The 14,216-nt window shown below is 47.3% G+C and overlaps 1 protein-coding gene across 2 annotated transcripts; it reads right to left on the bottom strand.

Annotated features, from left to right (window-relative positions):
* Positions 1-4,153: 4,153 nt before the first annotated feature.
* TRIM45 (tripartite motif containing 45) lies at positions 4,154-13,463 on the bottom strand. Of its 2 annotated transcripts, none has more exons than XM_040998683.1 (6): positions 12,498-13,463; positions 10,269-10,947; positions 8,508-8,638; positions 7,783-7,897; positions 5,466-5,592; positions 4,154-4,417 (listed from the first exon to the last, which is right to left on the bottom strand). In XM_040998683.1, the coding sequence occupies exons 1-6, from the start codon at positions 12,983-12,985 to the stop codon at positions 4,269-4,271; spliced, it is 1,689 nt and encodes a 562-aa protein (XP_040854617.1). In that variant the 5' UTR covers positions 12,986-13,463; the 3' UTR covers positions 4,154-4,268. The 2 variants fall into 2 exon arrangements, with proteins under 2 accessions (XP_040854617.1, XP_040854616.1); XM_040998682.1 differs by having other exon boundaries at positions 8,508-8,637; positions 10,214-10,947; positions 12,498-13,461.
* Positions 13,464-14,216: the final 753 nt, after the last annotated feature.

Raw genomic sequence — 14,216 nt, forward strand, 5'->3', positions numbered from 1 at the left:
GTGGTCTTTGGTTAAGTGACAAATAGTGCAGTGTGGGAGAAGGAAGTGTGGTTTTTGAAAACAGATTATTAAGGAGATTCCAACTAAGACACAGCAATAGCCAATGAGATGGGAGAATTAAGAAGCACAGAGCTGGAGCAGGTGCTGTGGCTCAGCAAGCCATAAGCTGACATCCGCAGCACTGTTATCTCGTACTGCAGTTCAAGTCCTGGCTACTCCACTTCAGTACAGCCTCCTGCTTGGGTGCAGGATGGCCCAAGTAGCTTGAGCCCCTGTACCCACATGGGGAACCTGAATGAATCTTTTGGCCCCTGGTTTTAGCCTGGACCAGCCCTGACCATCCCATTGCAGCCATCTAGGGAATGAATCAGCAGAGGGAAGATCTGTCCCTCCCTTCCTACAGATACCTCAGGCTTTCAAATAATAATGCAAACAAATCTTAAAATAATACTGATTCTGCATAAACTAAGAAAATGTTTCCTAGTGGGGAAAGTGATCAGCTGTAGTAAATGCTGCCAACAACACACTGTCACATGGACTCTAGTGGTGATTTTAACAAGGCTGTTTCAGTGTAGATCTGGGGAGCAAAGACATGATTAGAGAGCTGAAAGGAAAGTAAAAACAGTGAATAATTCTTTTGAGATCTTTTTAAAAGGGGAGCAGAGCAATGACAGGTTGCTAAAAGATGTAAATTTGTTCTGGACTTTTATTTCCTCCAAAATGCATAACTAGAGCTCTAATCCCTAGTGTGGCTCTGTGTGAAGACAGGGCCTTTAAGGAATTAACTAAGGCTAAATAAGGTTCTAGGATTGGGGTCCTTGTAAGCAGTGGCAGAAATACCAGGAGCATATGCAAAAGGGGAGTGGCCAGGTGAGGATGCAGCAAGAGGGCTACTGCCTGCAAGTCAAGGAGCAAAGCCTCACCAAACACCATCCTTGCCAGCACCTTAGTCCTGTGTTGTGGGCTAAGGAGTTGGTTAGTGCTCGTTAGGCTGTGAACTGGGCTTGTAGCTAAAAACACCTAGACTAATTGGATTCATCTGTATCCAATATCCTGCTAAACAAGGATGTGGAGGGGAAGAGTATATAAGGAGAGGTGAAGGAGCAATAAAGGGGCACTTCGCAGAGACTTCTGCCATCATTGGTCTCCTGTCTGTGCTTTACCCCAGACCCTCTCCATGTCCATGTAACTGGCTCTGCTGGTCGGAGCAGTCCTAGACTTCCAGACTCCAGAACTGCTGACTGAGCCACTCAGTCTGTGCTACAGTCAGAGCAACTCCAGAAAACTAACGGAAAAATCTCAGGAAACTGGTGTTTGAATGATTGTAGCATGTTTATTTTCTATACTGAACACTCCTGTGTGCCGGACTACGAGGGGTGCTGGAGCAATGTTCCTGGAGTGGGATCTAGCAGACAGTATGAAATTTTCACAGGAATAAAGGTAGACTGGTAGAATGTAGAGACAGGGAAATTGTCTTTTGAATCCTTTCTATTTTCAAGGTAGAACAGGAAGCAAGGTCTTAAGTGGACAAGAGAGTTGGGGGCTAAAATTGGAATTTAAGAAGAATGATTATTTCAGGAGAGTGAGAGAGTAAAACCAACCAAAATTAGTGGTCATAAATCTAGAGTGAGGCAAGTCAACATGCATTGTGTTTTCCTGCAGGATCATTCATTTGAGCAAGATGGAGGGCTGCATCTGATCTGGACTGGGATTTTGCCAGGCAGGAATGACAGAAGTGGACTATTCCCAGGGGAGTGACAATAGTGATGGTGGAATCAAAGCTGAGAACAGGAAAGCAAAGGCTATAGGGGAGGTAAGAGGAACAGTAAGTAGGCAGTGGAGCCAGTGTGTTGTGGGTTTCCAAGAGGCAGCATTAGTTATGTCAGGATAGTACAGTGTGTGGGTCAGGAGGATGGGAGACTGTAGGATGTCTGAAATTAAAATAGTGCAGAGGATGCATTGTAATTAAGGCCTTAGGTGTGGTATATGAGAAGAGGAAAAGAAAACTACACTGGGGAATGGCGATAGAACTAATTCCTTGTAATTGTAATCATTCCAAGATTGACAAGGAACAGAACTGCAGTGACAGTAAGCTAGGTGTCATACACTTCAAGGATTGAAGAAGAATTACCTGGGGTTCTACAGATGGCCAAAACCACTGGGCTGGGTGAAGACAGGAGCCTTTAGGCAGCCTGTCCATTTTTTAGAGATGATGATCTAGAGTCAGATTTCTCAACTGAAATTTGGGATGGAATAATTTTGTTTTGGGAAGCAGTCGAGCACTGTTAGCATTATTGACCTCTACACAGTAGCACTTTACCTCACTAAAAACAATCATTTCTCCCCAGAGTTTGTCACCTGTTTCCTGGAAGGCAAAATCATCTCTGAGAACCAGAGATCTTAATGCAACAACGAGCTGAAAGAACACCTTGTTAACTCTGGGCTCAGTAATGGCAGAGTAGTATCACTGAGTGATAGAAAAGCAATTGGCTAATAAGTTGGAGGCTGAGAAGCAACAGTGTCTTCTGGAAAGATTAGATTTTGGACATAGAATGAGGCTTAAGGGAATGTTCCCAGAAAGGGTTAAGAATGTGGAGAATATCCTCAGATTTTTGGCTGTGGTGTACTCCACACTTGCCAGTTTCAAGGAGGAAATTACTCCATGAAGCCCTGACAGTATCTAATTACTTCACTCTTTTGTCTGACCCAACTTAAATAAGTTACTCACTTCCTAAGGGTCTTACAATGGAGATTTAAAGAACCACACACACACACACACACACACACACACACACACGATTTTGCTCGAAAAAGTTACAGGATGTGGAAGAGATCTTCCATCTGTTGGTTCACCCCACCTAAAAAGCTGCAGTGGGTGGAGCTGTCTTTATCTGAAGCTGGGAGTCACGAGCTCAGAACTTGGGCCATCCTCTGCTGATTTCCAGGCCATTGGCAGGGAGCTGGATCTAAAGTAGAGCAGCTGTATGGGATACTGGGGCCACAGGCAGATTTTTTTTTTTTTAAAGATTTATTTATTTGTTATTGGAAAGTCAGACATACAGAGAGGAGAGACAGGGAGGAAAATCTTCCGTCTGCTGATTCACTCCTCAAATGGCCACAAATGCTAGAGCTCAGCTGATCCAAAGCCAGGAGCTTCTTCCGGGTCTCCCATGTGGGTGTAGGGTCCCAAGGCCTTGGGCTGTCCTTACTTGCTTTCCCAGGCCACAGGCAGGAAGCTGGATGGGAAGTGGGGCTGCTGGGATTAGAACCTGTGCCCATATGGCATCCCAGCATGTGCAAGGCAAGGACTTTAGCTGCTAGACTACTGCGCCGGGCCCAACAGGCAGATTAACCTGTATTCTGCACCCCCCCCCTCCATTATGGAGATTTTAGTAATAATATTTGATACTTGCTGAGTTTGTTGCTCTAGAAGAAACAAAGAGTCCTAGAAGAGCACAAAAAAGCCCACAGTGAAGACCTGGGCAGGGGTTCAGGTGTTATCACCACATCTTCTCCAAAGAGTTCTCTAGCAGCTAAGAGCCACCCTAACTTCCAAGCTGTGAGGTTCTAGGTATGAGTATGCAAGTAATCTTTTAGAAATCCCCTTGTATACGCAAAAGCAAAGACTGATAATTAGACTTGAGATCTAGATTGCTTGGCATGAAGAGAATTGCAATAAATGGATGGTGTTCTGTTTCAATACCAGTACCTTTATTAACTTTGTATGCCCTTGAGCAGATAATAACCTTCCAGGCTCAGTGTAGAGAGGGAAGAGGTGCTACCCATTAAAATAGCAATATGTTATGAAGCTCATGAGAGCCATTTATCAATAAATCCACTGAAAGTGTACTAAAAGAAAGTGGACAGAAATATTTTATTTTTTGAGGGACAATATTATGTAGTTCAGTGAAAAATAACATAGGCTAGAATGTATTAGAGGCAAAAACTAAATTACCACCAATTCCCCCCACACACCAGGTTCTCTAAATTCCAATGGTACAGATACTTGCACACTTGTACAAAACAGAAAGGAGACTCCTGTATCATAGAAAGGACATTCCAAACTGACCCTTCAAGAGAAATGTCTTTTGTTCACAACCACCCACAAAAGCAAGCAGTGAGTAACTCATAAAAAAGCACTTGAACTCTAACATAAGCTAAGGCACTTTGTTTTTAATTCCATCTGTCTCTTTGGAAGTAATCAAGGTCTGGGGTACTCTGATAATTTGGATTCCCCCTGGCTACAGCTTGAACAGGCCAAGAGAGTGTCAGAGTGCCACAGTCCTGAGCAAGCTCCTTGGTGTACTCTGCCCACTCGTGTTTGTGCATTCGGACTTCTCGGTAAACTTTCCACAGCATGACCAATGGGGACGACCTGGGTGGCCTTTGTGTCCGTGGCCACAGCCTTGGTACCCACCTATTGATGCAAAAAACAAAGGGAAAAACAACCATTAGAATGGAGTCCAGCAGTTTTCACGGACATTAAACCTCATGGCAACATCTGGCCTCAGGAGAATGAAAATACGAAGGAGAAACCTGACAAGAGGAACAAGCCATCTGAATCCTCTACCATCAAGACTCCCACCCAGACCAAGTATAGCAAATCAGGTAATGTTAGCCAAAGTTCTAAGATAGTTTTAGAGAATTTATGGGGCCTAGTGTAGTGGCATTGCTAAATAGCTGCTTATGATGCCAGTATCCCATATGAACTCTAGCTTGAGTTGCAGCTGCTCCACCTTCATTCCAGTTCCCTGCTGATGCACACAAGCATTAGCATGTACAATGGAAGATGACCCAAGTCCTTAAGCCCCTGCCAGCCTTGTGGGAGACCCAGATGAAGCTCCTGGCTCCTGACTTCAGCTTGGCCCAGCCCTCACACTGCAGTCATTTGGGAGTGAACCAGTGGACAGAAGACCTGCCTCTGTCTCTCCTCTCTGTAACTCCTTTCAAATAAAGAAATAAATCTGGAAGAAAAAATTGCTCACAAAAGGAGATGAATTAGTTCTGAACATGAATTGTAAATGAATTGGTTTGCATCTTAACTGTAAAGTGCTTAAAAAAAAAAAAAAAGAGGTGAGTAGAAACTTTAAAAATGTGGGGAGGGAGATCCTGAAATGTGCAACTGGCTATTTTACGGCCCACCATGTTAAAGTTATTTATTTATCTACTTTTAAATAATTACATATCTTGTCTGGTTGGCCTCCCTCCACTCCCACCCATAGAAGTGGACTAGACTGGCTTGGTTTATTATCCACTCTCCAGCCCTAGCTGCATCCGGAAATCTCTTTCATATTTCCATTTAAAACAAAGGATCTTAATGAAACTTAGAGCACTGTTATCTCTCTACATATACAGAATGTACTCCCTAAAATGTCCTACACCTTGTGGTTGGTGACAGTGAGGGGTTGTCACCTGATTCTCCCTGCTGGCTGGCAGGCCCAGCTGGTAATGACCATCCTCCTTACCTGGCATGGTGCCGCCACAGGCACAGCGGGCAGTCTTCTGTCCTCCACTGGAGCAGAAGGTACAACAATGAAATACACCTGTGTGGGGGCGGTGCTTTCTCCTCACGGTCACAGTGAATGGCGAGCCCTTCAGTGTTGAGAGCAAGAGCAAAGAACAGCACCATATGAATGAGCAGCATTTGCTGAGCATCACTGCGGATGCACAGTCTGTCACACAGCCTTCCCTTGGAGGGTCAAGGACAGCAAGAGGGGGATCACAAGACCTCTGCTCAGCTGGGTGGGGGAAGATAAAAACGCAGTGAAAAGAACCAAGCAGTGGGGCCAGTACTATGGTGCAGCAAGTTCAGCTTGTGACACTGACATACCACATCAGAGTGCTGTTTGAGTTCCAGCTGTTCCACTTACAATCTAGCTCCCTGATAACATGCCTGGGAGAACCATAATTGTAGCTCAAGCACTTGAGCCCCAATCACCCATGTGGGACATCCAGATGGAATTCCTGGTTCCCGGTTTCAGCCTGGTGCACTCTGAGCCACTGTGCCCATTTGGGGAGTAAACCAATAGATGGAAGATCTTTCCTTCTCCCTACTACCCCCCCCCCATCAGTCTCCATAACTGTGACTTTCAAAAAAAAAATCTTTAAAAAAGAACCAAGCAGTCTGTGTAGCCCTTCCACCATGCCTTTCACTGCACATTCTAAAGACTCTGCACAATCATGAATCCTTCCCTTGTAGCTGGATGTGCACAGCTGATTCAGACACCAGGTAAGCTCTTGTTTCAATGACATCTGCCTTAGCAGGGGCCTGAGCACCCAAGATGAGCGGAGGCCAGCTCCACAGGAGGGTTAACTGTCCTGAATGGATTCTGTGTTACTTGCATGGAGTGGAAGCAGGTGGACCTATGACACGTCAGTCATCCAATGTGTGCTCTTGATGTGATTGACTCTGCTCTGCAATTCTGAGGAATCTCAGGGGATACAAGTAGAAGGTTGTGACCAAAGAGGGAGGATGGCCTGTAGGCCTTTGTTCAGTTTTGTAGACAGGTGCCGCCTCTCCTCACATACCGAGCTAGCTTCTCTTTCCACCTGTTTACCTTGGACTCAACACACCTCTTTACTCATCCTCCTAGTCAGGAACTGTGAGGTCACAGGGGACAGAGAAGGGTTAGATATGCATAGCCAACAACTGTCAAATCAGTACTGTTTCATCTGCCTCTTGTCCTTCAAGGATAACTTTACTTCTGTAGTCTCCATCCTATGTTAAATGAGAAATACCTACTAAGTGTTGTAATGTGTCTGTCACTGTGTGACAGCCATGTCGTTTGAGAGAACACAAAGCACACAGTCAAACAGGGGTGGGGACCCTTTGTTTCTCCTGAGGGCCATTTGGATATTTATAGCATCATTCACGGGCTATACAAAATTAACAACTTAAAAATCAGCCTGCCGTAGATTTACAAGTCCCTCCTGGCCTTAGCACTCCACTCCTGGCCTAGAACTTCAGAAGCTTTTACTGATTCAGTCTAGGTGATATCCCTGAGTAGTTCTGAGGAAAACGGAAAAATGGATGTAACCTGTTGCCATTTCTGACACCGCCATGTAGCTATACTGAGCATGAGTCTTTCTAGGGCACAAGCATCAACCACACGAGAACGCCATATGCTGTTGTATTGTTCTTGTCAGGGTGATTTCTGGCTGCAAGGACTTCTGACTACTCCGATGTCAGCAGAGAAATATTGCTGAATATGTATTATGCAATTCTCAAAGCTTCACAATCTCTAAACCAGAAAGTTATGCTTGTTTGTGGAGGAGGCACAGTCATCATGGCAATAGACAACCACATCTCTAAAACAGATTGGAGAATCCCATGGTTAGGCAGACAGATGACTGGTCAGCTGAGAGGACACAACCCTTCCAGATGCTTTTCATTAAGTTCACAAGCTGAACAGAACTGGGAAACGCTGAGCCTGTTTATCTCTTGAATGTGCATGCTTGTCTGCTATTGGACTGCATCCTCAGATCAACACATCTTGCCCAAATTAAGAATTCTAACAAACCCACCATGAGAATGGTGAAACATAAATGTAACCACTAGGAAGCAAAACGGGATAGCTTTAATGGTCATCAGCATCTTCTAGCAGGAAAATGAGTAGTAAAATCTGGGCCATTTCTGTAGTGATGAGCAATGAAGAAGAGTATCCTATTCATCTCTGTATTCAGCTGACCCTGTGATAAAATGACTCCAGATCCTGAGACAGCAGAACCAAGGAGAGACAGGGGAAAGGAAGGGAAGCAAGCACAGGCTCAGGTGGTACTCACCTGCACATGCTGATCTTTGACACAGACCCACACGGTGTACAGACCAGGCTCCTTGGGGGTATAGGAAACAAAGTATGTCCCATCCTTGTTATCCTGGACCACTGTTCTGACTGGACTGGGAAGGGATGGAAGTAAGAATTCAAAACACCACTCATGCCCCTGGAGCTACGTCAGTTCCCTGCTCTCTTAGGATGTGAACTCCATCCCATCCCACTCAACACTGATTTTAAATATCCCCCTAACAGGATGCTTCTTCCCCTTGCCTCTGAATTTAACTGTATAATGGAAGGTAAGTAGCATAAGTTCTACTTTAGTCTAATGTTCAGCTGAATTCCTTGAAAATGTTATTGTGGGACCATCAGGGGCCTCAGATATATCTTGTTGTGCTCTATCATTCTTCCTTACCAAATGCAGAAGTAATATAAATCTATGCTCCTGGCACAATTGAGTAGCAAGGGAGGGATGAATTTTGAAGGCATCACTTAGCCCAACAGGAAATTTCCAGTCTAATCCAAACCTTGGGGTGAACACATTAAAGGGCAGACTCATGTTGGAGAGAACACAACAAAGACGTAAACCCACCTAAGACAACCCATTTGCATGGCTGGTCACAACATGTGTCTTTATAGCATCCCAGGAAGGGAAGATGAACCACTGCCTCAAAAGACCTCATGTTCCCAGTTTCCACATTGCTTATCCGTGACATACAACTGTGTGATACAAACCTGTCTTTCTTATCCTTAGGGACAACAGCAACACGAATGTTGTCTCCGCCTCTTCCCATGTTCTCTCCTGTGGCATCCTTACAGAGCACGGTGAAAGAAGCTGTCTGTTTCTCTCGGGCTCGGTGGAGATCTGCAAATGACAAACACTCATCCTCACTTGAAGGCAAACTGCAATGATCACATCCCCAGACCAGACTCCCTTTGCTTTGTCTTTAGAACAAAGGGCTGTGCTTCCTGTTTATTGCAATGACGCAGTTGTCTTCTCTTCCCCTCGGTCTCCCTCTTGGGAATCCCTCCCAGCAAGTCACGTCATCTCTGAGCCAGTAGCTGCTCTTGGATCAGATGGGATTCTGGACCTTACTTTTAGTCACAAAGCAGCCCTGAAAAACACTCAGAATTTACCCAGAGAATTGAGGAGAAAACCTATAGAGAGGCTAGTATCACCCAAAGCTATCCTCTCCTAACTTTGGATCATACTGGAACAGGCAGGAGTTCAGCTGACCAGCTGGGACTCTGCCTGCCACAATAATCCCCAACTCTGTAGTTCATGCCAAGGTTGTAATACCCAACAGTTATAGACTTATCAAGCATTCACATGGAATAGGGTTACTTAATCTAGGGTTCATGAACTACCTATGAGTCTATGGAGAAGTTTACAAAGGGTCCAAGACTCTGCTGGAATTGTCCACATTGATAGGTGTTTCTGGGGAGACAATATTTTCAAAGGGATCTGTAACTTCCCAACAGTTACAAATTTATGTACCAGAGCCAGGATGACTCTAGGATACAATTTTCTCACCAAGACTGACTCATGAAATATACCTTTGAAGAACATGCTTCCTTTAGGGAGAGAATATGGGTCAAGAGAAACCATTTTCTTCCTCACTAAACATTTACCACATCCTTTTAAGACCCACACTATGAGGTGTACACAAATCAAAAGAAGCATCAAACATAAGAGAAACACCATCTTGTCTCATGTCTCCCTCATTCTTCTCAAAGTCCCTTTGGAACCTGATATAAGCAGGTATACCACAATAGCCTAGTGGCTAAATCTTTGTATTGCATGTGCTGGGATGCCATATGGGCACAAGTTGGTGTCCTGGCTGCTTCACTTCCCTTTCAGCTTCATGCCTGTGGCCTGGGAAAGCAGCAGAGGATGGCTCAAAGCCTAGGGACTCTGAACCCACGTGGGAGACCCGGAAGATGCTCCTGATTCAGGTTTTGGATCAGCTCAACTCTGGCCATTGTAGCGTTTTGCGGAGTGAACCAACAAATGCAAGATCTTTGTCTCTCGCTCTCTCTGTAAATCTGACTTTCCACCAAAAATAAATCTTATAAAATAAAAAAAAATAAAATAAAAAGAACTTGACACAAGCAACTCAGGGCCTGCCACACCCACCTCTGAGCAGGCACGACTCTCTCTGACATGCTCAGTGATGATTTCTCCTACGGGCATTGTCCCAGCCCTGTCACCTGACACAAACAAAGCATGATGCCTTGGTTCCTTAGTGGTTGCTCCTTTCCTAAAGTGAGAAAGTGTCCAGCCCCCAACGACACTGAATAAGTGAATCTTGCCTGTCCTCTAGGACCAGAGCGAATCAGAAGGAAAGGGGCCAGGAGATGGTGAGGGGCAGGTTTATTGCCCTTTAGATCCTTTTAGCAGGTCACTGCCCTCTTGGTGCCAGCAAGAAAGGCCCTCCTACCTTCTCCTTGAAGAACACATTTGGTGGGATCAACCTCTTTGGTATTAATGGCCCCATAAACTTCATAGCCACGGCACTGGCCTGCTTTCTCCTGAGGAGAGAAGTAGATCTTATCGTTCACTCCAGGACGGACACTGTACTCAATTTTGTTGAGCTTCCTGAGCCGTTCTACCACCACACCCTTGGTGATGAGGATCTCCAGGTCCGAGCCACTGGTCAGCAAGTGCTCAGTGAACTCCACTCCAGTCCGCATATCTGCCAGCAACTGTTCCAGCTGTGCCTTCTGCAGGTGCAGCGAGTTCTCCTTCTGGGCCCGTATGTCGTCCAGCTGCTTCAGCAGCTTGTCCCGGTGCTCCTGGATGGCCTTGATGTAGCCCTCAGAGAAGGTGCGGATGTCGGCGGCCACAGCCTCCACCCGCTCCTGGAGTGCACTGCTGAGATCTTTGATCTGAACCAGTGCTTCCTCCAGGGCCTCCACGTGGGGCTGAGTGCCTCTGAGAATTTCCCGTACCGAGTCCCCATGCTTGTGGATGACATTGCTGGTGAAGTCACAAGGATGCTCTCGGTGCTCCCCGACCACACAGTCCCGGCACACAGGACGGTCGCAGCGCTCACAGAACAGACTCAGTTCCTCGGTGGGGTGAGTAGGACATGGGATAGGCTTCCCAATCCGGCTGTAGCCTTTCAGGTCTTTGAGGTCCACCATGGTGTGGTAAGTGGTTTTCTTCTGCCGCCTAGGGGCAAAGTCAGAACAGGACTATTATGGAATAGGCTCAGCAGAGAGGTAATTCCTTCCTCTAATCTCTAACTAACTGCTTTAGCCTCTCTGATTGTGTTTCCTCAGCTGTAAAGTCGTGGGAATAATATTTATATGAAAAGGCTGCTGTTGAAGAGTACATTAGGGCTGTCTTGTTGCAACAACACTCAGCCTAAACACCTCCAGAAAACCCTGCCCAGAGTTCATGTCGCAAATTTAGACACAAGCTATAGCCTGCTCCCTACGTCAAGCTAGAACTGACAGCACGATGGAAAACCAACACTAAGAGATGGAAACTGCTATATGACATAATAACAACCCAAGCAATTCAAAAGCAGCTAGCTGGGTCTGACAGCAAAGTATCACCAGCTGCCATTCAGAGTACTATGAGGCATTTCCCTTGACCAATAACTCTATCACCCAACTCAGCAGGCTACAATGTCCCTCAAGTCATTAGCATTATTAGAAAGTGAAATCAGGGGACGGCCAAATAAAAGCTCTCTTTCAATTCCCTTTTCTGGAGGCCTCCAGAAATTCAGAGAAATTCCTAAGAAACCAGTGACAGCTCACAGTTTCTCCGTTAGCATCTTATCAACTGGAGGCTCATGTGCCTGTCCAGGCACCAGAAAAATGGCTGCAGAGAAAACAGGGGCAGCTGTTTAGCTAGACGCAAGGTAGTCATAGTTACAAGCTAAAAATAGAAAGACTGAAGACTACTCAACCGTTCTGTTGGTGAGGCCAGAAAACAAATGGAAGCCAGAACTTAACAACTGTTTTAGGGTAGTCCTAAACCCTGGCTCACTTTATAATCTGATGTCCTGGAATGGGTAGGGGACAAGGGGTTGGAATAAGGACAAAGAATGATCTGTCTGTACACTATTCACCAAGTGTAATGAAAGGCATCATCTGCCCCATTCAATTCACCTCAACCAGCACACTCACCAAGTTCCAAAGTGACTCAAGGGCACGGGGCAGCCTACGTGAGGGCTGCCTCTCAGCACCTACACGGGGAGGGCAGCACAGGTCTGTGCTGAGCCGAGATCATAGCCAGCACAGGATCTGACACGGGGCTCCACTTGACACTTGGTACCAGCTCTGCAGAGCCCAAATAACATACTTAGTTCGTTCCCTCAATTAATAATGGAATAACAATTGTGCTCACCCTTCTGTAAGAGATGTAATGACCAACTGAGACGGGGGCAGAGTTATGCTATTGTATTCCTCTTCCTGTTTCTCCAGAACCCAACACATCCATTTACTATATAAATGCTGATCACTGAAAGGAACTGGTGAGCATCCTTTAGGTCTATAAGAACTTTTACTACTATTATGACTACACGTACTCTACCAGGCTGACCAGGGTTAACTATTGCTTTAAAACACTTGCTGTCACACCATATATTGTTCATTGGCATTCAGTTGTGTTTGAGGAAGCTTTCCTTTTCATCTGCTCGCTAACAGATTTCTGTATCTGATCCCTCTGTTCTTTGCTCCTAAGCCACACCCAGTAGGGTTTCCCATCTTTACCTATGAGCCTGGCAGCAGAAGTGGCAGAGATTGGCTTTGCAGGTCTGACACCTCTTCTCCACTTCCCTGTCGCTGCACAGGTCACACACCAGGCCCTGGCCTTCCCCACGCAGGCTCTCCAGCATCACATCGTTCATGGCCAGGTGGTCTATGGTCAAAGCCTTCACTCCACCCTTGGGCAGGTCCACCTGAGCATCACATACCGGACAGAGGATGCCAATCTGCGGTTGCATGCTGCGTGGCTTGAGTTCCTGGAACATGGACCCTTCAGAGCTCGTGTCTGAGTCTCCTCCTCGGATGTCCACTACCGAGAAGGGTTCCAACTGCTCCAGACACTTGGTGCAAACCGTGTGCAAACAAGGCAAGAGCCGGGGGGCTTGAAAAAGCCCCAAGCAGGAAGGGCAGTGCGTCTTGCCTGAATTCCCGGGTGCAGTCCCACTAGGGAGTTTGTGCACGAAGCCCAGAAGCGGCTTCCCGTTTGCTGACATAATCCCCAATTATCAGAATCAACCCTGGGTCGTTCTAAAGTAAAGGAGTCGCTGAGGAAACCCACCCAATGAGAAAGTTTCCAGAACCTGAACAGAAACCATAGGAACTCTCTTCTCTGCAAATAAAAGGGCACCCGGTAGGAGGCCTCCTCGAAGGACCCACCCACAGATCTAGGCAGGATCTGTGGCGAGGACCCCTCCTTTCCACGGCATCCCATACCAGACCCTCTGCCGCCCTTCTCGGCCGCCCAAGCCTTCCTTGGATGAGCTTCCAGGTCTAAGCCTCACGCTGGTCGCGCAGCCCAGCTCCCTGACCCCTGCATCTTACACCCTTCACCGCCACCCCCTCCAGGTGCCCTCCCGCCCCACTGGCCCCACGCGACAAGCGCCACCCTCTCCCCTACACCCCCAATGCAATGAGGTAGGGAGCCCTCCGTGGAGGGCGCGCGGGGGGCGACAGAGCCGCCACACCCCGCGTTCCTCAGCGGCCACAGCAGCTCTGCTCCTGGGCCCATGAAGGCCGGAGAAACGCGCCTCTCATTGCACCAATACCAGCCCCGGCTGCTCCCGCAGGTCCAATCACCGTCCGAGAGGGGCGGTCCTCGCCGCTCAGGGCCCCGCCTTCCTCCAGAGTGACGCTACCACCATCCAATACGCTTTGGAAATTCCACATCTTCGTCTGTCCCCTCCCACGGGCGATGGGATCGAACTAAGGGCCGGAGGTGGGGCGGCTGAAGAACTTGGAGCGGCGGAGGGGAAGGAAAAGAGCGAGGCAGGGAGGGAATGACATAGTGTAGGCAGCGTCACCATGTTACGGAGCCTGTCCCTTTCTCTAGCTCTGTGGCGACCAGAGGCCTCAGGCCCACTGAAACAGCCGCGCAGGTGTGCCACACACGGCCTCATTTCCGCCCTTGGATTGGCCCCAACGCACGCAGGCCGGGCTCTCCCATTGGTCCGCGGCGCCGTCAGTTCCCTTCGGACGTGCTCCGCCCGGAGCTTGCTGGGAGTTGTAGGAGGTTTTTTTTTTTTTTTTTTTTTTTCTGGTCTGGCGCTGAGATGTCTTCTAGGCCGAGGGCATTTCTCTTCGCCTTTGCTGTGCTGTGAGCCTCGGGGGTTCTTGCGTGGCCTTGGGGTTGTTTTATTTCAGGAATTCCTCAGGCCTAACTTGCGGGTTACAAGGAGCTCCCAGGTTCGAGGTTCGGTCTGGGGACCAGCCAGGGAAGCCTTTAGG

The sequence above is a fragment of the Ochotona curzoniae genome, unplaced genomic scaffold (assembly GCF_017591425.1).
Source record: "Ochotona curzoniae isolate NIBS_2020 unplaced genomic scaffold, NIBS_Ocur_1.0 scaffold_1037, whole genome shotgun sequence".
NCBI classification, from domain to species: Eukaryota; Metazoa; Chordata; class Mammalia; order Lagomorpha; family Ochotonidae; genus Ochotona; species Ochotona curzoniae.